The sequence below is a fragment of the Papio anubis genome, chromosome 18, assembly GCF_008728515.1.
Source record: "Papio anubis isolate 15944 chromosome 18, Panubis1.0, whole genome shotgun sequence".
Classification (NCBI taxonomy): Eukaryota; Metazoa; Chordata; class Mammalia; order Primates; family Cercopithecidae; genus Papio; species Papio anubis.
The window spans coordinates 70,204,178-70,229,905 of NC_044993.1; the positions used below are offsets into that span (position 1 = coordinate 70,204,178).

The window sequence follows — 25,728 nt, forward strand, 5'->3', positions numbered from 1 at the left end:
CCTCAGATTGTTTAAAACACCTCCTTTCGGCCGGGCTCAGTGGCTCACACCTGTAATCCTTGCACTTTGGGAGGCTGAGGCAGGCGGATTGTGTGAGCTCAGGTTCAAGACCAGCCTGAGCAACACAGTGAAACCCCGTCTCTACTAAAATACAAATAATCAGCTGGATGTGGCGGCATGTACCTGTAGTCCCAGCTACTCGGTATCCTGAGGCGGGAGGCTGAGGCAGGAGAATCATTTGATGAACCCGGGAGGCAGAGGTTACAGTGAGCCAAGATCGCACCAGTGCACTGCAGCCTGGGCAACAGAGCAAGACTCTGTCTCAAAAAAATAAACCAAAAAAAACCTCCTTTCATTATATGGCGTCAAGATCTCCCTCCTTTGAATTGCCACTCATCGAATAGCCCATCAGGTGCCCAGTGAGTGTATGTGGAGCAGGCCCTTTGTTCACTTGAGGGCCCTTCGGAGATTTTCACCTCTTTTGACAGACTGTGGTGGGATGGGGAACAGCAAGGAGCAGAATCTGAAGGTTGTAGAGAGAATAGTGGCCTTGATTGACCCTGACTTAAGTATCAGAGGGTGGTGGGTGATGTGTTAAATCTGAACAACTTTGCTCCTTGATAGCAAGGAGAATGTCGCTGCGCCAGTGTCACTTGGCTTCTGAAGAAAGCCTTTTGCTTGAGGGCTTGTGGCCGTGCCTCATGGGAGGCTGAGTCTCCAGCCCCCACACAATGCCCGCAAGGTACGGTGGTGCCACCAGCAACTGTAGAGTGTCTGCAGGTCTGGATAAATTCTCTCTCTTTTTTTTTTTTTTTTTTTGAGACAAAGTCTCACTCTGTCACCCAGGCTGGAGTGCAGTGGCGCGATCTCAGCTCACTGCAACCTCCGTCTCCCTAGTTCAAGGGATTCCTGCCTCAGTCTCCCGAGTAGCTGGGATTATAGGCACATGCCACCAGGCCTGGCTACTTTATGTATTTTTAGTAGAGATGGAGTTTCACCGTGTTGTCCAAGCTGGTCTTGAACTCCTGACCTCAGGTGATTCCCCCACCTCAGCCTCTCAAAGTGATGGGATTACAGGCGTGAGCTACCTGAATAAATTCTAGCATTGCTTGTTTAGTAGAAATCTAAGTGTGTTGGTATCCTCGGGAAACTGGTTCCAGGACCCCGCAGGTGTACTGAAACCAGGCGGACTCAAGCCCCGCAGCTGGCCCTCCCCATACACAAGTTTCGCCTTCCACAAGCACTGTGTTTCTGGCCTGCGTTGGGTGGCCCCTCGGCTCACTGTTGTGCTGCTGACGGATCAGCTGTAGCAGCTACTGCTCTGCTTCATGGTGTATCTCCCCCTACCCTGACAAAGTTTGGACATTTAATTCGTGTCTGTTTTAACTGAATTTCCAAATGGAGTTCAGTTTTATAAATGATTAGGGGCTTAAGTTGTCTGAGTAACTTGAGTGCTTTGCATCAGCGACATAGACTGTACAGGGAACCTCTTAGTGGAACATTCTTTTTTTCTTTTTTCTTTCTTTTTTTTTTTTTTTTTGAGACAGAGTCTCTCTTGCCTAGGCTGGAATGTAGTGGTGCGATCTCAGCTCACTGCAACTTCCACCTCCCAGGTTCAAGCAATTCTCCTGCCTTAGCCTCCCAAGTAGCTGAGATTACAGATGCGCACCACCACATTCAGCTAATTTTTGTATTTTTAATAGAGACAGGGTTTCACCATGTTATTAGCCAGGCTGGTCTCGAACTCCTGACCTCAAGTGATCCAAAGTGTTGGGATTTCATGCGTGAACCACTGCACCTGGCCGCACCCGGCCTCTTAGTGGAACATTCTTTGTGCATGAAGAATGGCAGGTAAGTCCAAGAAAGCCTGCTACAAAACTTGGCCTTTTTTTCATAGGCCATAGGCTCCTTCTTGGCTACATCAGAAGGTGGTGAGGCTGAGGGCACTGGGGAGCTTTAAAGAGGGAAACATCCGGGGCAGGAGTATTACCTGATAGGCCCAGAAGAATCCAGCCGGTGTGTTAGTGCACTGCAGGTGTGTTGTGGCTTCCTGAAAGTTAGAGCTTTATGCTCTAGCAAGGAAAAAAGATGTAAAAATGGCCAAATGAGCATACAGCCTTGACATTGGAAGAGGTAAGTGGCAATAATGTGGAAAGGATAAGTAGAGAAACTTCATTCTTAGGGATGCCAGGTAGATGGAGCAGTGCTGTCTGTAGCTCTCCCTGCGTTTGTGTTCAGTTCCAAGGCGCTCCATGGGCTGCACTGGGAGGGCCCACGGTGTGCTGGCCACTGCACTATACCTCACACATCCCCTGGACGCTGCACAGCAGGTTACGTGGCCCATGTGGCAGGTGGTGAAGAGTAAAACCGAGTTTCACGTTAATCCCACCTTTCAGGGATGCACAGGGAACGTGAGATGAGCCTAATTTCCCCTGTCCCAGGGTTCCAAGGTGCAGTTTGGGTGCGTTAGGTGATTATTAGATAATCTTTTGTCCCTCTTAACAGATTCTAGGCTCAGGGAATGCAGAGATTGTGCCCACACCGTATCTGGGAGCCTGGCAGAGTGTACTCACTGAGTCTGTCGTGTGAGTGAGTGAATACACGAAGGGTCAGTGTCTAAAGACAAGCAGCGGTACAGGAGGCACTGTGGGATTTCAGAGAGGGATCGGGAATACCACCATGGAGCACGTGGAGCATCTTGAGGTGGCAGTATGGTTGATGGTGGCTTGTACATAATGACTCCCCTTTCAGTCAGCCATCACCCCACAGTGAATGCCTGAGCACCCTTACCCTTCAGTATTTGTGTCATTTCATCTAATAGCATTGTTTGGACTTCAAATTCAGCCGTGCTTAAATGGCAGAGACCTTCTCTATTTGTTTGTAATTAATTTCCTTTGCTTCTGAATTTTAGAAAAGGTGAGTTGCAAGTGCTTCTCATAGGTATATTTTCTTTTAAAATAAAAATAATGTTTACTTTTAGAAAATGAATGATTTTAACACAAAATGCAGTGACCATGTCAACAGCTTGCATGGGAGGCCTGTGTGAGTATGAGGCATTGGCTGCCCTGTAAGTGGCTGTGGGCTTAGGAGTAGCATTCACCATAAGGTGGTGCATTTTAGTTAAGTAGATGGCACTTGGGGAGGTGTCGATAAAAGGGAAATATTGTAGGAAGAAGTCAATAAAGCATTCACTGGGAAATGGAAGGCTACATACTTTGTTTCTTTTAAGTTCCTCTCCACAGTGCATCACCATGTGTGTTAAATATAGTGTAGCCCTGTTCTTACATCGCAAGGTTGTAGAAAAATAAACTATCCTATCACTGGTAACTTTGATTTCTATACCATAGTGCTTCTTAAAAATGTAAGATGTCAGTTTCAGAAGTATGGTGGACACATGTTTAAAGTTTTGGGGAGTAGTAAGTATTAGAATACTTTTAAAGGTATTGTGCATGACTTACTTCAGCTACACACTTGTCATAAAGTGCACCTTGGGAGTTGCTTTTCATTTATGATAATGAGTGCTTGGTGTGTGTAATTGTGTCTGATGAGTGTTAATGAGTTGATCTGAGTATCCTTATTAGAAAAGTTAATAGTATGGAATGTATAATTACCAGGAATTTTCTTTTCACACATTTTAGTTTAATTAGGTCGCTCTGGGTAAGTATTGGGGTTACTACAGGTGCACTGATGGTTGAATGTGAGAATATTACTGTTACACATAGTGGTTGGAATTTGAAAGAAAGGCTTTGTGATCGTGTTTTATGTATCAAAAAATGATGTGTTATAGTAGCAACACTGTAGGATGCTATTTTTAACATGACTCTAAAATTTGTGGAAGTTAGAAAGGAACTCAAAAATAAGAATAAATAGTATGATGTAGAACTTCTGCCATATGATAAATTTTCACACAACATTTGGGTTGTTGGGACAGATGAGTGGGCAGGCAAACAGGTGGGTAGGTAGGTGGGTAGATGAATTGACCTTGAAATGCCCAAGTTGATGCAAGTTTGGAGTAGTCTCTCCATTACCTTGGAAGCCCTTTGGGATGGAGCTTCTTATGTTGATACCAGTTTTTCCTTTAGTCTCCTGGGGTTAGCTAGCTGAATGGGGCAGCTTCCCTGCCAGCCAGCAGTGGGCCTGGGTAGCAGAATCTGATGTTGGCCATGTGAGGCAGAGCCACCTCCTGAATATCAGAGGTGCTGAGGTGGCCCCGGATAACAAGACCCATGCGGAATTGCGAAGCCTCACTCCAACCTTAATTTCAAACAAATCAGTCAATCAGTCAAGTTCAGTGTTTCTTAAACAGCTTCATGTAACCAGAGAGCTCAGCATGGTGCTCTGCTGCATAGGAATCCCGTCAGAAGGATGTGTTCATGCTGTCATTGCTTGTGTAAGTTTCAAGGACTTGCAATTATGTGATTTAGAAGAGCACGTCATAGATTTATTAATCAAAACTGACCAACGAGGTATCATCTCTGCTCCTTCTCTTAAGCCCTCTGTACCTGTGCAGGTGAGCAGTGAAGGACAGGGTTGGGGTTAACAGCAGGAGGGGACTCCTCTGTTCATCTCACGGTGTCTGCTGCCCACCAGAGAATCAGACGTTTCCCTTGTCATACATTTGCCACTCCCTGGAACTGACCTCTTGAGGAGTCTCTAGGTTTTAAAACATACTAATTTTTTTCAGGTGTTATCTGTGAAATTTTATGATCTGTTGCCTGCTAAGATAGAAACTTCACTTTTCTTTCACTTTTTGTTCCTCACTTACTGCTAGGCAGAATACATGAGTCCTTCAGCACAGTTCCTTTCTCCCTAGCCTTGTTTTACTGCTTTATGATATTCATGTGTAGTATTTTGATGAAATGTATTTGCTTCTCAATAGTTTGTTAAATCATTTGTGGGCTTCTCCCTTTTACTTACCTTTCTCGTTTGTCTGTCTGTTTGTCGTTATAGCCATCCTGGGGTCTCCAGCTAGTGGAATTCAAAACACAATTGGTTCTGTTGGCACAGGGCAACAGAATGCCACTTCTTTAAGTAACCCAAATCCCATAGACCCCAGCTCCATGCAGCGAGCCTATGCTGCTCTCGGACTCCCCTACATGAACCAGCCCCAGACGCAGCTGCAGCCTCAGGTTCCTGGCCAGCAACCAGCACAGCCTCAAACCCACCAGCAGATGAGGACTCTCAACCCCCTGGGTAGGTGAAGAAACTCTCAACTTCATTCTTACTTGTCCAAATGTAGCAAAGGGAATGGAGTGATGGAACCCAAGGCAGTTTTCAGTTTGTTTTGTGTTTTTTACTACAGTGGTTGAAATAAAAATCTCCCAGGAAAAAGCTGAAGTGTCTAATGCAAGGAAAATGTTATATGCTTATAAAAAGAGCAGCATTTGCAAATGAAGCAATGTTTTTGTTGCTTGCTGTGCCACCTCTCTCTGGACAGTTTTCATAAAGAATGTGCCATGTGGCTCAGAATGCAGATCTCACAAGTCAGGATGCTGACTGGACCCCTCGTGCTGACTGTTGTCATTTCTTTGATGGAGAACTTGCGTTTGCCACTTCCTCACACATCTTGGTTAGGGTCTACCCCACAGTTGGAAGTGACCAGCCTGGACTTCGGCAGGTTAATGACAGGAGCCCTGGAAACTCTTTTCCCAGGCTGCTGGACATGTCAGCATTTCTTTTGTCACCCCAGCCCATTATTTGCCCACCTTTGGTCATTTGCTCAAACATACCCATGATTTTTGCCATTTCTGCATATGGTTTCCTTAATATTTTTCTTTAAGTGGACACAGTCCCTTTACATCTAGGCTTAAGCTAAGCAGTGATGTCTGTGAAGTCCAGACTGGCTGGCTGGCTGTGCTAGTTTTGTTCTTTTCCTAATAAAGTATTTTACGGTTAACAATTATTCCTTAAAATATGCCCAGCTAAAGTCATCTTATTTGTTGCTTTTTGGAAAACAACTGCCCCAGTGAATGTCTAACTAATAGTGGCCAGGAGACTGGGTTAGAGTCCTGAGACCCAAGTCTTAATCTAACTCCTCTCCTGTTGATGGTATAATTTAGGACAAACTTAACCTTTATTAATCTCGGCCTTCCTTTACTTTAATATGAAGATTGTAGACAAATTGACCTCTGTATTTTTTTCCTGAGCTTAATTTCTGTGATTTTATTTTCTGATATTGGGGGTGGAGACACAGAGGTATATGTCAGTGCAGCTGAGTCACTCAGAAGTGATACTAATGAAGCAGAATGAAAGTCAGAGGCTGCATATGGATCATTTATAACTTTTTCACTTAGATACCAGCTAATCTCCAGAAACACACCTTACTTTGGTTACAAAGTAGAGTGGGGAGGTGTCTACTGATTATTTGTGCTCGTTGATTACCACTATTGAAAATATGGGCCGGGCGCGGTGGCTCAAGCCTGTAATCCCAGCACTTTGGGAGGCCGAGACGGGCGGATCACGAGGTCAGGAGATCGAGACCATCCTGGCGAACACGGTGAAACCCCGTCTCTACTAAAAAATACAAAAAACTAGCCGGGCGCGGTGGCGGGCGCTTGTAGTCCCAGCTACTCGGGAGGCTGAGGCAGGAGAATGGCGTAAACCCGGAAGGCGGAGCTTGCAGTGAGCTGAGAACCGGCCACTGCACTCCAGCCTGGGCTACAGAGCGAGACTCCGTCTCAAAAAAAAAAAAAAAAATATGACACTCGGGGTTCCTGCCTCAGTGCTTATTATAACTGACCAGAATCACTTATTTAAATAATCACCAATTGTTTATGTGATGACATGTTGGTTATCTGTCATCAAAACTTTGAAGTATATATTAAAATTTAAGAGTTGATTGATTTCTTTCTGTCTTTAAAGGAAATAATCCAATGAACATTCCAGCAGGAGGAATAACAACAGATCAGCAGCCCCCAAACTTGATTTCAGAATCAGCTCTTCCGACTTCCCTGGGGGCCACAAAGTAAGACCCTGTTTCAGTTCTGAGTGACAGTCCAACAAGAAGGTGGACTGAGAACCACACAAAACTGATTCTTTCTAAATGTGTGGCAGAGAAAATAGTTTAAATGGGGTGGTGAGGGGTGAATGCTGTTTTCCTTTTTTTCTTTAGTTGTAAGTGTAGAGCAGATAATAGATTAAACATAGTTTAAGTTTTATTTATATACATTACTTGGCTCTCCTGACTTAAACTTTTAGAAGTCACATGTAGTGGCAGAAGAACCTTATTAGACAAAGTATGTTTGAGTCGCTTCAGTAGATGGATGAAGTGTCCTTATTTCCTCCGTAGCCCACTGATGAACGATGGCTCCAACTCTGGTAACATTGGAACCCTCAGCACTATACCAACAGCAGCTCCTCCTTCCAGCACTGGTGTAAGGAAAGGCTGGCACGAACATGTCACTCAGGACCTGCGGAGCCATCTAGTGCATAAACTGTACGTAACAGGTTTACAGTTTCATAGATGTTTGATTTTGTTCCTGTGTTGCCCATTGACTACCGGATGACAGTACCCTAGGATCCTATACAAGTCACGTGCTTATTTAGGGAGCCACTCTCACTGCTGGTAGAACTCTGGCAGCCCTAGGCAGGCCAGAGATTCCCGCACTTCATGTCCTCGGTGAGCGGGGGTGACAGAGAGCATTGGTGGCTCTGTACTGCCGAGGGGCACTGACTTACAGCCCCTGTCACGGAGGCAAAGACCCTCAGTGCAGCCTGGCCTTAATGCTGCATGAGGCGGCTGGGGTTAGCTCAAGAACCTCACCTTATTTTGTAGTTCCAGATTCTAGTTGTGGAGACCCCTCAGAATTGGATGAGTTTAGAGTATAGATGGCATGTCATTATCACCTTACAGTTAGTTAACATAACAGAAAGTTAAGTTAACTTTTTGTTTTTTTTTGAAGACGGAGTCTCGCTCTGTACCCTAGACTGGAGTGCAGGGCGCGATCTTAGCTCACTGCAACCTCTGCCTCCCAGGTTCAAGCGATTCTCCTGCCTCAGCCTCCCGAGTAGCTGGGATTACAAGTGGGTGCTACCACCCCTAGCTAGTTTTTGTATTTTTAGTAGAGACAGGGTTTCACTATGTTGGCCAGGCGGGGCTCAAACTCCTGACCCCAAGTGATCTGCCCACCTTAGCCTCCCAAAGTGCTGGGATTATGAGCCACTGCGCCCGGCCTTTTTTTTTTTTTTCTTTCTTTCTTTCTTTCTTAGAGACAGAGTCTTGCCATGTTGTCCAGGCTGATCTCAAACTCCTGGCCTCAAGTAATCCTCTTGCCTTGGCCTCCCAAAGTGCTGGGTGGCATGAGCCACCACACCAAGCCTAACTTTGTTGAGCTAGTTATTTTAAATGAACTAGACTTATATTCCCTGAGTTTTTTCCATTCCTTATTTTGATCAAATTTTTTTAGTAGTAAGTAGTTTAAAAATCAGGGATTTAAAAATCGTGTTATTCTGGAAATGATCCAGCACATACTTGTTAATAGCAAAATATTGATGTGTTTGATATGTAGATAAGTTGATAAGTCAGGATTGTCTCCAGGGAGTTACTTCATTCATATATTGATATGCTGGGTAAGAGAGGCTTGGCATTTCTCTCCACAGTGTATTGCCACCAGAGATACATGATCCTGATTTTGTAGTGCTCATTTGACAGCATTGGGAGTAGCTTCAGGCCAGGTGCAGCAGCCCCCACCTGTAATCCCAGTGCTTTGGGAGGCTGAGGCGGGAGGATTGCTTGAGCCCAGGAGTTCAGGCCAGCTGGGGCAACATAACAAAACTCCATCTGTACAGAAAATTTAAAAATTAACCAGGCATGGTAGTGTGCACCTGTACCTCCCTTCTTAATTGAGAGGCTGAGGTGGAAAGATCACTTGAGCCCAGGAGTTCAAGGTTGCAGTGAGCTATGATCATGCCACTGTACTCCAGGTTGGGCGACAGAGCGAGACCCCATGCCTTTTTTTTTTTTTTTTTTTTTTTTTTTTGAGACGGAGTCTCGCTCTATCTATCGCCCAGGCTGGAGTGCAATGGCACTCAGCTCACTGCAACATCTGCCTTCCGGGTTCAAGCAATTCTCTTGCCTCAGCCTCCCGAATAGCTGAGATTACAGGCACCCACCACCAGGCCCAGCTAATTTTTGTATTTTTAGTAGAGACAAGATTTCACCATGTTAGCCAGGCTGATCTCAAACTCCTGACCTCAGGTGATTCTCCTGCCTCAGCCTCCCAAAGGGCTGGGATTACAAGCATGAGCCAGCGTGCCTGGCCAAAACCCCATGTCTTTAAAAAAAGAAGAAAGGAAAAAAAAGTAGTTTGATAGATGTGTTATCCTTTCAGCGTCCAAGCCATCTTCCCAACACCTGATCCCGCAGCTCTAAAGGATCGCCGCATGGAAAACCTGGTAGCCTATGCTAAGAAAGTGGAAGGGGACATGTACGAGTCTGCCAACAGCAGGGTAGGTTGCTGCTTATCGTGCTCTGGCCTCTACAGCATCTGTAGTAGACAGCACTGCATTTGTCTGCTTTGTTATCTAGAAATTGTGGAATCTGTGTAGTTGGGAGAAACTCCTCACCTTGAGGCCACTGGCCAAAGAGACTTCCCAGATAAGACACAAATTTCCTGCAGAACTCTCTTGGTTAGTTACATTGGTACATGGAATATATAAATTTACATTATGTCCATGGGATATATTTTTCACAGTAGGTGGTGGGTGTAATATTGCTAGCATCAGTGAATATTCAAAAGTTCATTTGAATGAAGTGGGACGTGTATTTAGTACCTATTATTTGATACATCCTATAAAGCTCCTGGTGCATCAAGTATTTATTTGCATACTTACTTTTGCCAGTGTACTCAATGAAGAAGTTCATTAGTTAGAACCTACAACACAGATCATTCAGTTGCTTTTTACAGTTTTAACTGTTTCATATTGAATATTGTTGCTTTTTAGGATGAATATTATCACTTATTAGCAGAGAAAATCTACAAGATACAAAAAGAACTAGAAGAAAAACGGAGGTCGCGTTTACATAAACAAGGCATCTTGGGGAACCAGCCAGCCTTACCAGCCCCGGGGGCTCAGCCCCCTGTGATTCCACAGGCACAACCTGTGAGACCTCCAAGTAAGCATTTTATTTCCTTCTGCCATCCCTTAGCCTGGTTCCTTGGTTTTCCTTCGTGTTTGGGGTGTATTTCTAAGAACAGAGAATTAGAATCTCTGATGCGTGCACTGCGGAAACTGTTGATGTGGCAGTGGCCCTGACCACCTGCCTCAGGCCGTGTTGGGACACTGAGTTTCTCTCTTGGGAAGGCCCTTTACAGGGTCCACTGGCATTGGAACACACGTGCCTTTGGACCTATTGGCTGTTTTCCCTTTTAAGTTTGAAGTCCTCATAAGAAATTTCCTATTCCTGAATCAAGGATTGTATTAAATAACTAGGGTGGTTTTGTTTTTGTTTTTGTTTTGCCACCGTAGATGGACCTCTGTCCCTGCCAGTGAATCGCATGCAAGTTTCTCAAGGTATTGAACTATTTGCTGTGAATCATATTTTAGTTTAACATTCAACAGCCATAACTTTCACTGTTTTTTTCCTCTCCCCCTATGTATTTCTTTCTAGTCCTTTCTTCTTTCCATTCCTTTTTGCTGATGAGCAGAATTGTTCTACAGGTAGTATGGATCTGTTTATAGTATGAAATTTGGAGATTATAGGAAAGATCTTTCAAGAGATAAGCAGTCTTTAGCTATTTATTTTATTTTATTTATTTTTATTTTTATTTTTTTGAGGTGGAGTCTCGCTCTGTGGCCCAGGCTGGAGTGCAGTGACGTGATCTTGGATCACTGCAAGCTCTGCCTCCTGGGTTCACACCATTCTCCTGCCTCAGCCTCCCCAGCAGCTGGGACTACAGGCACCCACCACCATGCCCGGCTAATTTTTTGTATTTTTAATAGAGATGGGGTTTCACTGTGTTAGCCAGGATGGTCTCGATCTCCTGACCTTGTGATCTGCCTGCCTCAGCCTCCCAAAGTGCTGGGATTGCAGTTGTGAGCCACTGCGCCCAGCCCAGCTTTTTATTTTTTTAATGGATGGTGAAGGGGCATGGTACATTAGTCTTAGGAAGAGTCTGAGAAAGAAGCACTCTAGATGTGGGGAGGGAGTGCTTCTCAGTGCTGAGAAGGAGAGGCATGCAAGACACTCCTAGACTGCTGAGCACTTGCAGAGGCTGACACGGGGACGGCACGGGCTGCTCCTGGCCCTAGGGGTTAAGCCCAGCTGGCTGGATGTCAACTTCTGGAGAGTGTGTACACACAGGTCCTGTGCCAGGTTGGGGTGGCAGCAGCTGTCTCAACAACCTTGAAAGTTTCTTAAGTAGAGAGCCTATGGTTTTTGGTTGATTGAAGCAGTGATTTTTATTTCGGGGCAGGGAGCATTTGAAAACCTTGTAGCTCTTGACTATTGAGACCCAAGCAGGAGGACATTTTTCCAGATTGTGAAACAAGGTGGTGACATTATCCAGAAGACTCTTGAGGAAAGAGGCTTTATTGTGGTTTGCAGAGTAGTTTGGGAGGGAAGGTAGAAGAGATCATTTTAAAAGTTGTATTCGGGCCAGACGCGGTGGCTCACGCCTGTAATCCCAGCACTTTAGGAGGCCGAAACAGGCAGATCACGAAGTCAGGAGATCGAGACCACCCTGGCTAACACAGTGAAACCCCGTCTCTACTAAAAATACAAAAAAACATTAGCCAGGTGTGGTGGCGGGCGCCTGTAGTCCCAGCTACTTGGGAGGCTGAGGCAGGAGAATGGCGTGAACCTGGGGGGCGGAGCTTGCAGTGAGCCGAGATCGCGCCACTGCACTTCAGCCTGGGCAACAGAGCGAGACTCCATCTCAAAAAAAAAAAAAAAAAAAAGTTGTATTCATATTGCATCCTGGAAAAGACATGGTAGATAAGCTGATATTATGGAAAAAAAACTTATCAGGGACTTGTTTTGATGGACTAGATTTGAGGGGTGAAAGAAATCAAGGAGTCAGGCTAGACACAATGGCTCACACCTGTAATCCCAGCACTTTGGGAGGTCGAAGCAGGAGGATCACTTGAGGTCAGGAGTTCGAGACCAGCCTGGCCAACATGGTGAAACCCCATCTCTATTAAAAAATACAAAAATTAGCCGATCATGGTGGTGCACATCTGTAATCCCAGCTACTCAGAAGGCTGAGGCAGGACAGTCACTTGAACCCAGAAGGCAGAGGCTGCAGTGAGTTGAGATTGCACCACTGCACTCCAGCCGGAGCAACAAGAGCGAAACCCCATCTCAAAAAAAAAAGAGAGAAAGAAATCAAGGAGTCAGAGAAATTGAGCCTTAGGAAAGTGGCTGGATGCTGTGTTGGGGATTGGTCCAGGACTTGGGCCTAAATAGGAGGATGCTGCTGGTGTGGGGTATGATGAGCATGCTGTTTACCAGCAGAATATTGGAATACATGTTTTCTGGTTATGCACTTAGCAACCTCCCTACCAGCACATCTGGGTAAATACAGATTTGTTTAAATGCTGTTCCTTAGTAATTGTTTTTCATTTTGTTTAAAAAAATTCTCAAGGAGAGGGGAAGCTTACATTACAGACTCCCTGGAAAGTCTTCCTGGTCTGCACTGGCACTCAGTTATTTGAAGGTACCATTTCTGGGTAGTCGTTGAAGGTAGTGCTCCGTGAGAGAGTCATCCTTCGAGCCTTCTCATGACTACAGCACCGCTAAGGCAACACCTTCCAGAAATTCTCTACAGGGTTCTGTCAGATTTTAGTGTTGGTCCTAAGACTTATTTGAACTGGTGCTTCTTTAGACTCAGAGTTTACAGAGTATTGTTATAAATTGGAAGGAACTAGACACCACAGTCTGGAGACATTTACTGACTGTGAAGTGTCTTTCAGTGATGCGTTGCTCCTGTAAACTACAGGAGGCTGGGGTTGAGGACGGCTGACCCTTGGGTACTTCTTTATGCTTAAAGTGCTTGCAAAATTAAAAGAATGTTTGGAGTGTTAGCACAGATTCTAACAATGAATGTAAACCTAGCAGAGAGCTGGGAAGCCTCAGTTATGGGCGCCAGCTGCTCCAGAGGCATTAGGTATGGGTGTGCACAGAAGCTTGCCCTGGTCTCTGGAAACATCTCTTCTGTAGATTGTGGGGGTGCTGTCCTTTCAGGGCACCTCCTCACCCTCTTTGTTACTATGATACTTTGTTCGGTATTCTGCCCTCTGGCTCAGCTCTACCTCAGCCTCATTTAATGTCTCACTTACTTGTTCCTGTCTTACCCAACCTTATGCCTTCATGTCCTTATCCTTCCCTCGAACCCCTCACCGTGACACCCTCACCACCCCCACATTGATGCCATTTTCTCTGGATGTGGAGAAGTCTGTTCCTTCATCATCTTCATTGATTAATTGGGTGATTGCTTTTCAGTTTTCTGTTGCCTCTGTGTTCCATCTTATTTTACTTAGAGTTTATTTAGCAAGTTGTAATTCTGTTTTCCTGTGGGTGCTTTTCCTAATGAACCATTGTGGGTACATTTACAGGGATGAATTCGTTTAACCCCATGTCCTTGGGGAACGTCCAGTTGCCACAAGCACCCATGGGACCTCGTGCAGCCTCCCCAATGAACCACTCTGTCCAGATGAACAGCATGGGCTCAGTGCCAGGGGTAAGTGTTCTCTTTAGCTGTGCTGCAGATAGCCCTCCCTCTCACATGGAACATTAAGCAGCAGAATTCATGTCAGTTGAGAATCCTGTGGTTCTTTCTTTGAATTTGGGTTTTGCTTTATTTCTTTCATCTCTCCTTTAAAAATTATCTTCATTACTACACAGAATTATTTGACTGTTAGTTATTTTATTGGAATAACAAATTCATAGGAATGTGTGACTTTGTGAGAATGTGGCAGTTCCAAGGCTGGAGAAGGCAGCCTCAGATATGTGGCCAGCAGGGAATTGTCAGCATCTATTGACTGAGAGCTCGCTGTTCCGAGGCTGCTTTCTAAACACTTTAGAGAACTCATAGGCAGGCATGTCTTAAATTTTAAATTATAGTCTGCTATTGATTTCTATTCAGAGGACATTTTGAAGCTGGGTCATTTGAGAGATTGCCTGAGAAAGTGTAAAGTGCCCAGGAGCCTGGGAGTTCTTAGCAAGTGGTGATCTCTTCCCATGAGGAAGGGCAGGATGTGAGCCCTGTGCTTGGCATCCTCTGGGGTTGTGAGGCCTTGGATCATTCTGGCTCACCTTGAAAACTCTGGCTGTCAGCTTCGGAACTACAGCTCTGGTGGTGCTTGTTGTCTTGTAGATGGCCATTTCTCCTTCCCGAATGCCTCAGCCTCCAAACATGATGGGTGCACACAGCAACAACATGATGGCCCAGGCGCCTGCTCAGAGCCAGTTTCTGCCACAGAACCAGTTCCCGCCATCCAGCGGGGCGATGAGTGTGGGCATGGGGCAGCCGCCAGCCCAAACAGGCGTGTCACAGGTACTGTGCCCCACTGGGAACCGTGCTCCCTAAAAGATAAAATTCTCGTTTTAAGGTGTTTTGTTTTGTTTTGTTTTGTTTTTTTCCTGTCTTCCTTTGTGGAAATTAAAATTCCACAATGCACATTTCATTTCTGTGTATCAGCATCTCTTTTATTTTCCCCACCTTTGTCTTGTAGTCCTTACCTTGTTTGGACTTTCTCTTATCCTCTCTGAGTTAACTATATGCAAAAGTAGTAATGGATTTACATTTTTTGGTTTGTATGCTTTTGTGTTTTGATCTTGGGGTTTTTGTTTTCCTATTTTTTGTTTGTGTATTTTAAATTCTAAGTTTAATGTGACTCTGAGAGACATAAGGATTTTGTTGTTGTTGTTGTTGTTGTTGTTGTTGTTGTTGTTGAGACAGAGTCTCGCTCTGTTGCTCAGGCTAGACTGCAGTGGCCGGATCTCAGCTCACTGCAAGCTCCACCTCCCAGGTTTACGCCATTCTCCTGCCTCAGCCTCCCGAGTAGCTGGGACTACAGGCGCCCGCCACCTCGCCCGGCTAGTTTTTTGTATTTTTTAGTAGAGACGGGGTTTCACCAGGTTAGCCAGGATGGTCTCGATGTCCTGACGTTGTGATCCACCCGTCTTGGCCTCCCAAAGTGCTGGGATTACAGGCTTGAGCCACCGCGTCCGGCTGACATGAGGATTTTAAAAAGGGAGTGAGAAGGATCCGTGAATTCACTTTTGTGATTCGGCTTTCGTATCTTTTGGCCTGTCTCCACTGCCAGGTGAAGTCAAGCTAATAGAATCATTTCAGTATTTCTCTTCTTGTTGAATGTTTTTAATTTCTCAATCTAGAGCTGAAGAAAATGATTTTCCATTTATTCCTTTTTTTCCTCTTTTGTTGTAGTGCATATGATTGCTACTGTATACAAAATATACATGTATTTAAAACAGACCAAATCCTCCCTAAAAGATAAAATTCTTGTTTTAAGTTGGTTGGTTTGTTTTGTTTTGTTTGAGACAGGGTCTCGCTCTGTTGTCCAGGCTGGGGTGCAGTGGTGCGATCTCAGCTCTGCAATCTCCACAGATTCAGAGCCGCAGGTTCAAGCGATTCTCCTGCCTAAGGCTGCCAAGTACCTGGGATTACAGACGCGCGCCACCACACCCAGCGTGCGTGCGTGTGTGTGTGTGTGTGTGTGTGTGTTTAGTAGAGATGGGGTTTCACCATGTTGGCCAGACTGATCTCGATCTGACCTCAGGTAATCCACCCACCTCGGCCTCCCAAAGTGCTGGGATTACAGGCGTAAGCTGCTGCACCCAGCCTTGTTTTGAGTTTTTAATGTGAAATAATGCAGCATAAGTCATTATTATATATTAGATTTCCTCACTAAATAATTATTCTTAATTTTCCGTAACATTTCATTGCTCTAGAACAGGGATCAGCAAACTTCATGTAAAGGGCCAGATACTAAATATTTTCAGCTTTGCAGGCCATTCAGTCTTGGTTTTCATTTACTTCTGTTCTGGTAGTGCAGAAGCTGCCATGGTACATAAATGAGGTGGCTGTGTGCCAATAAAGCTTTATTTACAGAAACAAGCAGCTCAGTGTGTTTGGCCCTGGGATTTTGCCAACCCTTGCTCTAGAACAGTGATTCAGAATCATTTTTAAAATGTTCACAAATAATTCTGAAGTGCCTGCCCAGTATAGAACCACTGCACTGGAACAGTTCTCTTTCAGTAACTAATTTTGTGTGTGTGTGTGTCTGTGTCTGTGTGTGTTTCAGAATGTTTTTTAATTTTTAATTGTTAAGGAAGGGTACTTATGGATGTATATATTTATGGTCAATAACTTTTTTTCTTATTTTTATTTATTTTATAGTTCCCAGGGAAGAAGCAACTTTAAAAAAAATACCTTTTTCTAAGCTAAGCTTAGAAAATGTTAAAGAACACTGAGTACATGTTATAGAACATGAAGCTTATAGGCTGGGTCAATGTACGGTAGCCCCCTGATCTGCCTTTTCACTTTCTGAGGTTTCAGTTACCTGGGGTCAACTGTGGTCCAAAAATATTAAATGGAAAATTCTGGGAATAAACAATTCATAAGTTTTAAATTAATTAGCCAGGCATGGTGGTGCATGCCTATAATCCCAGCTGCTCAAGAGGCTGAGGCAGGAGAATCGTTTGAACCCGGGAGGTGGAGGTTGCAGTGAGCCAAGATCATGCCATTGCACTCCAGCCTGGCTGACAGAGAGAGACTCTGTCTTAAAAAAAAAAAAAAAAAAGATTTTAAATTGAGTGCCATTCCAACTTGCATGATGAACTCCCTCACCATCCACTCTGTGCCACCAGAGATATGAATCATTTATTTGTCCAGCATTTCCACACTGTAGACACTACCCGCCTGTTAGTCACTGAGTGTCCACCTTGGTTGTTAGATCCAAAAAATCTTGGTAAATACCAGGTTCCGTACTATCTGCAGTTTCAGGCATTCCAAGAATGGGGGTCTTGGAATGTATCCGAGTGGATATGAGGGGACTGCTGTAGATGTGTTTGTTTAAGCCATAAGTTTCAATGGTTATTTTAATTGTATAAATCAGACTATAAGAAATATGTATAGTTTTATCATTATTGAGGAGTACACATTACAAGTGTATAGCTCAATGAATTTTCACAAACAGAATACTCCCAAGAAAATGTGATTAAATTCCTATACATTTGGCTGGGCGCAGTGGCTCACCCCTGTAATCCCAGCACTTTGGGAGGCCGAGGTGGGAGGAACACTTGAGGTCAGGACTTCAAGACCAGCCTGGCCAACATAGTGAAACCCCATCTGTACTAAAAATACAAAAATTGTGCTGGGCGCTGTGGCTCACGCCTGTAATCCCAGCACTTTGGGAGGCCGAGGCGGGCAGATCACGAGGTCAGGAGATCGAGATCATCCTGGCTAACATGGTGAAACCCTGTCTCTAGTAAAAATACAAAAAATTAGCCGGGCGTGGTGGCGGGTGCCTGTAGTCCCAGCTACTCGGGAGGCTGAGGCAGGAGAATGGCGTGAACCCGGGAGGCGGAGCTTGCAGTGAGCTGAGATTGCACCACTGCACTCCAGCCTGGATGACAGAACGGAGTCTCAAAAAATAAATAAATAAATAAAAATTTAAAAATAAAAATACACATACAAAAATTAGCTGGGCGTGGTGGTGGGCACCTGTAATCCCTGCTACTCAAAAAGCTGAGAAAGGAGAATGGCTTGAACCCGGGAGATGGAGGCTGCAGTGAGCCAAGATAGCACCATTGTATTCCAGCCTGGGCGACAAGAGTGAAACTCTGTCTCAAAAAAAACAAGAAAAAAAATGTCATACATTTAATTTTTCAAATGTTTTGTCACATTTTCAAACGTGGGAAATAAGTTTAACATACTCTGTCCATTTCTTATAGGGACAGGTGCCTGGTGCTGCTCTTCCTAACCCTCTCAACATGCTAGGGCCTCAGGCCAGCCAGCTGCCTTGCCCTCCAGTGACACAGTCACCATTGCACCCAACACCGCCTCCTGCTTCCACGGCTGCTGGCATGCCATCTCTCCAGCACACAACACCACCTGGGATGACTCCTCCCCAGCCAGCAGCTGCCACTCAGCCATCAACTCCTGTGTCATCTTCTGGGCAGACTCCCACCCCGACTCCTGGCTCAGTGCCCAGTGCTACCCAAACGCAGAGCACCCCTACAGTCCAAGCAGCAGCCCAGGCCCAGGTGACCCCACAACCTCAAACCCCAGTTCAGCCCCCGTCTGTGGCTACCCCTCAGTCGTCGCAGCAACAGCCGACGCCTGTGCACGCCCAGCCTCCTGGCACACCGGTAAGCCTCTCTCTGTCTGCTGTTTTTGGGTCAAGACTCTTAGAAAATTATTTTCCCATAAAAATTGTCTGTCGGGCCAGGTGCAGTGGTTCACACCTGTAATTTCAGCACCTTGGGAGGACAAGGTGGGAGAATCACTTGAGCCCATGAGTTCAAGACCAACCTGGGCAACATAGTGAGACCTCGTCTCTACAAAAAAAAAAAATTTTAACTAGACAAGTGTGGTGGTGTGTGCCTGTAGTCCCAGCCACTCAGAAGGCTTAGGTGGGAAGATCACTTGAGCCTAGCAGGTGCAGGTTACAGTGAGCCAAGATCGCACCACTGTACTCCAGCCTGGGCTTCAGAGCGAGGCATTGTCATCTTTTGTTTGTTTACTTAAAACTCCATTGAGGCTGGGCACGGTGGTTCACGCCTGTAATCCCACCACTTTGGGAGGCTGAGGTGGGTGGATCACCGGAGGTCAGGAGTTCGAGACCAGCCTGGCCAAAATTGTGAAACCTTGTCTCCACAAAAATTAGCCAGGCATGATGGCGGCGGGTGCCTGTATTCCCAGCTACTCGGGAAGCTGAGGTGGGAGAATCGCCTGAGCCTAGGAGGCAGAAATTGTATTGAGCTGAGATCACGCCATTGCACTCCAGCCTAGGTGACAGAGCGAGACTCCGTCTAAAAAAAAAAAAAAAAAACAACTCCATTGAGTAAGAATTTGCAAGCTAGGAATTCTTTTAGTGGTTCCTTCTTGTGATGTTCATTTACTCCCCCAGCACCCGTGTTCCTACCGTTCACACAGGCTGGATAACACTCTGGGTAGGCGCTTGATTTCCCTCCCTTCAGATGTGCTTAGACATTCATAATTCAGCCTTTTACCATACACGTTAACCACCGTATTGAAGGGAATTAATTTCAAAATATGAAGTTTCATGATTTAGCTAGAAAACTTCGAGAAAATAATTTTATATCAAAGTTTGAAAAGCTCTGCTGTTTCCTCTGCCTTTGTGGCAAGACCTGAGTTGTGCCTCTGGCTGCTGTTACCTCCCTCTAGAACTCATTGCTACTTTAACCTCTGTTCTTCGGTTTCACAGAAGGGCACCTGCTGGATCAGTATTGAGAAGTCTTAACGGGAAATTGTAGGTTGCATGAGCAGCATAGTTGAAGATCATTTATGTTGCCTTGCTTACTGAAGTCAGTGCTTTTGGTTTTTTCACAGCTTTCCCAGGCAGCAGCCAGCATTGATAACAGGGTCCCTACCCCCTCCTCGGTGGCCAGTGCAGAAACCAATTCCCAGCAGCCAGGACCTGACGTACCTGTGCTGGAAATGAAGGCGGAGACCCAGACGGAGGACACTGAGCCCGATCCTGGTGAATCCAAAGGGGAGCCCAGGTCTGAGGTGGGTGCTGCTCCCTAGGAATGTGTTGATGGCTGTGTGTCGCAACTTCCCCCAGGTGTCCTTGGGCGAGGCTTGGAGCCTGCCATGGGTATCCCTGACTTTAGTTAAAATATTCTGGTTGAATGTGGGTTCAGAGTTCAGTATGTAGGAAACTGATTTAAAACAGCTTGGTTTTTTCATTTTTAAATATGAGGGGTGGGTTTATTCTGCCAGAAATGAAGAATACTGGCCTGTATTTGAAATATTTGAATCATCCAACAGCCTTTTATTTGATGTTCTCCATTCATTTCTAGTTCTGCAGAGGTAGACTACAGAAGGGGTGGTGGATTCATTTACTAATTAACCTATGACAGAAGCTGAAAACTGGCAGACCGTGGGCTGGATCCAGCCTGTAAATGTGTTTGGCCCACACAATACCTTAAAAATCAGGAAATTGCAAATAAAACTCTAGATTTCTGGCTTTTCTTGAAAAATGAGATGCTTTCAGCATTGTGCCTGCATCCCTGTGTGACAACAGTCTGGTTGTAAACACCAGCTGTGGCGGGTTCTCCAGTTAGCCACAGTCCCCAGTGCTCCTTCCTGTCTCATACCACACCTCCTGCCTCTGAAAAGGACTTTTGGTCCCTGCCCCAGCTTTCAAGGAGATTCTTATTCCAAATTAAGAAATATCTGTACGTGAAAAATCTGAGTATGTGCAATTTTTAAAGCACTTTTACATTTAAAAACTTTTAAATTAGGCTGGGCATTGTGGCTCATGCCTGTAATCCCAGCACTTTGGGAGGCCGAGGCGGGTGGATCACTTGAGGTCAGGAGTTTGAGACCAGCCTGGCCAACATGATGAAACCTCATCTCTACCAAAAATACAAAAAATTAGCCAAGCGTGGTGGCACGCACCTGTAATCCCAGCTACTCAGGAGGCTGAGGCAGGAGAATTGCTTGAACCCAGGAGGCGGAGGTTGCAGTGAGCCAAGATCATGCCACTGCACTCCAGCCTGGGTGTCAGACTCCATCTCAAAAAAAAAAAAAAAAAAATCACTTTTAAATTTAGGACCATAATTGCACTGACTCTGTATTGAAGTGACTTAATGAACACCAAGTACTTTATTTCTTCTTCTGAAAGAGAAGAAGAATCATAAATGCAACTCTGACTAGAGGAAGGTTTTAACAAACCCATCTTAGGCTTGTAAGAGCCTTCCAGTGAGGCTGAGGTAACATAAAGGTGTTTAATATTTGTGTGTTATCTGTAATGTTTTTCTCAAGATGATGGAGGAGGATTTGCAAGGAGCTTCCCAAGTTAAAGAAGAAACAGACACAGCAGAGCAGAAATCAGAACCAATGGAAGTGGATGAAAAGAAACCTGAAGTGAAAGTAGAAGTTAAAGAGGAAGAAGAGAGTAGCACTAACGGCACAGCCTCTCAGTCAACATCTCCTTCGCAGCCACGCAAAAAAAGTAGGCTGTTTATTCATTACCTTATTAAACCATGCTGCTTTTCCACGGTGTTGGGATTCCACGTGGAGGATTAGAAGCTAAAGTAGAAACATAATTCTATCTGCCCTTTTACCTTTCTTGCCTGCCATTCCACAGACTTTCCCTTGCAGAAACACTGAGGCTGAGCAGGACCCCAGCCCTGTGCCTGTGGGGCTCATGGTAGGCGTGAGAGATGAGCTATGACTCTGAGGCCACCCTGGCTGCAGAGCTGTCTTCTGAGATGATGCTGGCAGGGGCCAGGGTTGAAATGTGTCTGGGTCCTTGAGCAGGCTAAGGAGCTTGGCTTTACTCATAAAAGTGTAAAGAACCAGTGACGTATGTGAGTGGGAAAATAACCAAAAAAGCCATAATTTAAGGAAAATGATCATTATGACAGCACAGGGGCGAGCTGGAGGCAGTTTTCTGCTGGTGCAGTGAGGAAGCTGAGCATGCAGAGTGAGGGGCAGGGTGGTGCCTAGGGACCCCATGTAGGGAGACATGGGGAGGGGTAGGTTAGGCAGCTTTGGGGTCTGAGATGTGTGGGATAAGCCCGCCTCACAGTAGAAGTTGGATGGAATCCATTTGAGATGTATCCAAAGTAAAGAGATAACAGGGTATCAGAAAATTGTCAAGTGAACCTTAGAAATGGGAGTTGGGACTCAGAAAGTCCAAGGCTGCAGATGACACTTTTGGGAAAGATTGCAGAGAAATGTTAGAGACTGAGACCATGTTACTCTGCAGCTGGAAGGGGACCCTCGAGTGTGTGGAGTACAGTGAATCTTAGGGCTTTTTATGCTCTTAGAAATTGAGGGCCCCAGAGAGTTGTTGTTTGTGTGGATTATCTATCATTGCTTACTCTATTGGAAATTAAAATTGAGAAATTTGAGTACAGGGCTCACACCTGTAATCCCAGCACTTTGGGAGGCCTTGATGAGAGGTTTGCTTATGCCGGGAGTTCAAAACTAGCCTGAGCAACATAGCAAGACTCCATCTCTACAAAACTAAAATAAAATTAGCTAAGTGTGGTGGTGCATGCTACAGCGGAAGCAGCAGGATCGCCTGAGCCTATAAGTTTGAGGCTACAGTGAGCCCAGATCACATCACTGCACTCTAGCCTAGGAGTCAAAGTAAGATTATTGTCTCCAAAAAAAGAGAAAAATTTGTAAATATTTAGTTCATTTAAAATAGTCTGTTACATGGCACCCATAGAAAACATTTATATGAAAAATAATTTTTCCAAAACAAAAATAAGAATAATGATGTTATTAAGGGCATCTGCCTCTGCATTTACTGTGTTGTGATTGGTTATTTTGGTTGAAGTGTGTGAAGAAAATCCTGTAGTTGGTAAAGGGAGAAGTATTTTCATAGCCTTTTCAGCTGATTGTGGATAGTCTTTGATACTATACCAAAATTAAACCAGTGAAAGTTTCTTAAAGGTTAGTTACGACATTGAACCAGAATCTGTAGCACTGGATATTTCATACTCTGTGACATTAGAATCCATTGATCCATCTTGTACTTGGAATGGATGGTTTGTGCTTGCATTATTTTTTTTTCAATTGACACTAAGTTCTGCAGATTTTCCATATGTTAACATATTTCACTATACAGTGTCAAAAAAAAAATCACATTTGTTAATACCACCATCAGTCTCTTCAAACAAGTCTTACCAACTTTGAAAAGCAGGGCGTGCGTGGTGGCTCACGCCTGTAATCTCAGCATTTTGGGAGGCTGAGGGGGAAAGTTTACTTGAGCCCAGGAATTCAGGGTCTATGATTGCACCACTGCACTCTAGCCTGGAGCTCAGGAGTTCAAGACCAGCCTAGGCAACATGGCGAAACCTAATCTCTATTTAAAAAAAAAAAATAGCTGGGCATGGGTAGTGCATGCCTGTAGCTGCAGCTACTCAAGATGTTGAAGTGGGAGAATCACCTGAGCCTGGGAGGTCAAAGATGCAGTGATCCATGATCATGCCACTGTACTCCAGCCTGGGTGACAGAGTAAGGCCCTGTCTCAAAAAGTAATAGTAATAATAAATTTTGAGACGATGTCAGGCCCGTGTACAAGTTTTCCAAAACATTTGATTTTTTAATGAAAGTCCAGATTTTATCATTGGCAACAAGTATTGTCAGTTGTCCTTGAAGTAACTGTCCCTCTTTGTTCATTTCTGAGAAAATGTCTGACATATAACTAGAGTTAGTAACTATAGCTTATCTCTCAGTCATTCTTGAAAGTTTTAAGGGGTCCATGAGGGCAAGCAGCTACTTCAGCTGTAAATTCTGACACTTGCACAAGTACTGCCTCCTAATGTGGCCACTGTGCATATGCAGCACACATCTTTTATTCTGTGTGATGAGATACACTGAATATTTCATCACACAGACTAAAAGACATGTACCAGGAGGCCAGGCGCGGTGGCTCACGCCTGTAATCCCAGCATTTTGGGAGGCCGAGGCGGGTGGATCACGAGGTCAGGAGATCAAGACCATCCTGGCTAACACGGTGAAACCCCGTCTCTACTAAACAAAATACAAAAAATTAGCCAGGCATGGTGGCGGGCGCTTGTAGTCCCAGTTACTTGGGAGACTGAAGCAGGAGAATGGCATGAACCCGGGAGGCAGAGCTTGCGGTGAGCCGAGATCGCGCCACTGCAGTCCAGCCTGGGCGACAGAGTGAGACTCCGTCTCAAAAAAAAAAAAAAAGGTGTACCAAAGGCTGAGCTTTAATACAAGGAATACTTCTTACCACCTCGTCAAGAATATTTTTTCAGCCAGGTGTGGTAGCTCACGTCTGTATTCTCAGCACTTTGAAAGGCCAAAGTGGGAGGATCACTTGAAGCCAGGAGTTCAAGACCAGCCTGAGCAACATAGTAAGACCCTGTCTGTACAAAAAATTAAAAATTAGCCAAGTGTGGTGGTGCATGCCTGTAGGCCTGGCTACTCAGGAGGCTGGGGCAGCAGGATCACTTGAGCTCAGGGGTCCAAGGCTGCAGCAAGCTGTGATGGCACTGTTGGACTCCAACCTGGACAACAGAGCAAGGCCCTATCTCAAAAATAAATTAACTAAGAAATGAGTGGGCACAGTGGCTCCCACCTATAATCCCAGCTCTTTGGGAGGCCGAGACAGGAGGATCACTTACAGCCAGGAGTTCAAGACCAGCCTGGGCAATGTAGTAAGACCCTGTCTCTATAAAACAATTTAAAAACTAGCCAGGTGTGGTAGTGCACCTGTGGTCCCAGTGGCTCAGAAGGCTGAGGTGGGACGATTGCTTGAGCCGAAGAGGTTGAGGCTGCAGTGAACCATGATTGTGCCAGTGCATTCTAGCCTGGATGAGAGAGTGAGACCCTGTCTCAAAAATAAAGAATATTTTTTCTTGGCTGGAAGCAGTGGCTCATGCCTGTAATCCAAGGACTTTGGGAGGCTAAGGCAGGAGGGATACTTGAGGCCAGGAGTTCAAAGCAGCCTGGGCAACATAGCAAGAACCCATCTCTACAAAAAAAAAAAAAATTTTTTAAACAAATTTTCTTAAGCATGGCTGGTATTTTTTTCTTGGGACTGTACAGCAGCAGCAGCGTATGATAACAATAGAGTTTGATGATATTGGCTTTCTTTTCCTTTGCTTTTGCTTTTTAGCCGGGTGTGGCAGCATTCACCTGTAGTCCCAGCTACTCAGGAGGCTGAGGCAGGAGAATCACTTGAACCCAGGAGGCGGAGGTTGCAGTGAGCCGAGATCACGCCACTGCACTGCAGCCTGGGCAATGGAGTGAGACTCCATCTCAAAAAAAAAAGATTGCTTTTTCCCATCTGTGCAGATGTCTGACGTAGCGCAAAAGGCAAATGATGATCTAGTGTTGTAGAAGTTGTTTCAGGCCGGGCGTGGGGCTCACACCTGTAACCCCAGCACTTTGGGAGGCCGAGGCGGGCGGACCACCTGAGCTCAGGCGTTCCAGACCAGCCTGGCCAGCATGGTGAAACCCTGTCTCTACTAAAAATACAGAAATAGTTGGGCGTGGTGGTGCATGCCTGTAATCCCAGCTACTTGGGAGGCTGAGGCAGAAGAATCACTTGAACCCAGGAGGCGGAGGTTGCAGTGAGCTGAGATCGTGCCATTGCACTCCAGACTGGGCAACAAGAGAGAAACTTCATCTCAAAACAAAACAAAATTGTTTCAAGCTGGGCATTGGGGGGGTCACACCTGCAATTCCAGCACTTTTGGAGGATCACTTGAGGGCCAGAGTTCAAGACCAGCCTGGGCAACATGGTGAGACCCTGTGTCTACAGAAAAAATAAAAATATAGCTGGTTGTGGCACGCTTATAGTCCTTGCTACTCATGAGGCAGAGTTAGGAGAGTTGCTTGAGCCTAGAAGGTCAAGGTTGCATGCAGTGAGCTGTGATTATACTGCTGTACTCCAGAAGACCTCGTCTCAAAAAAAAAAAAAAAAGTTTCAGTTTTGATGAAATAATTTTCATCTTACAGTACATAGATAACTTGAGCACCTAAAATGTGACCAGGGTAGCTGGGCGCGGGGGCTCACGCCCAT

General features: G+C 45.2%; 1 protein-coding gene across 7 annotated transcripts in view; it reads left to right on the plus strand.

The window, feature by feature from the left end:
* Positions 1-25,728, plus strand: part of CREBBP (CREB binding protein) — a 156,709-nt gene that overhangs the window by 91,180 nt on the left and 39,801 nt on the right. For all 7 annotated transcript variants that reach the window (XM_003916457.5, XM_009195876.3, XM_017953147.3 and 4 more), the window contains 11 exons: positions 4,951-5,193; positions 6,862-6,964; positions 7,289-7,435; positions 9,330-9,447; positions 9,943-10,114; positions 10,468-10,512; positions 13,555-13,679; positions 14,316-14,495; positions 17,918-18,334; positions 19,539-19,718; positions 20,979-21,168. In XM_003916457.5, the coding sequence (XP_003916506.2) occupies positions 4,951-5,193; positions 6,862-6,964; positions 7,289-7,435; positions 9,330-9,447; positions 9,943-10,114; positions 10,468-10,512; positions 13,555-13,679; positions 14,316-14,495; positions 17,918-18,334; positions 19,539-19,718; positions 20,979-21,168 (1,920 nt within the window). The remainder of the gene's footprint in view (positions 1-4,950; positions 5,194-6,861; positions 6,965-7,288; positions 7,436-9,329; positions 9,448-9,942; positions 10,115-10,467; positions 10,513-13,554; positions 13,680-14,315; positions 14,496-17,917; positions 18,335-19,538; positions 19,719-20,978; positions 21,169-25,728) is intronic.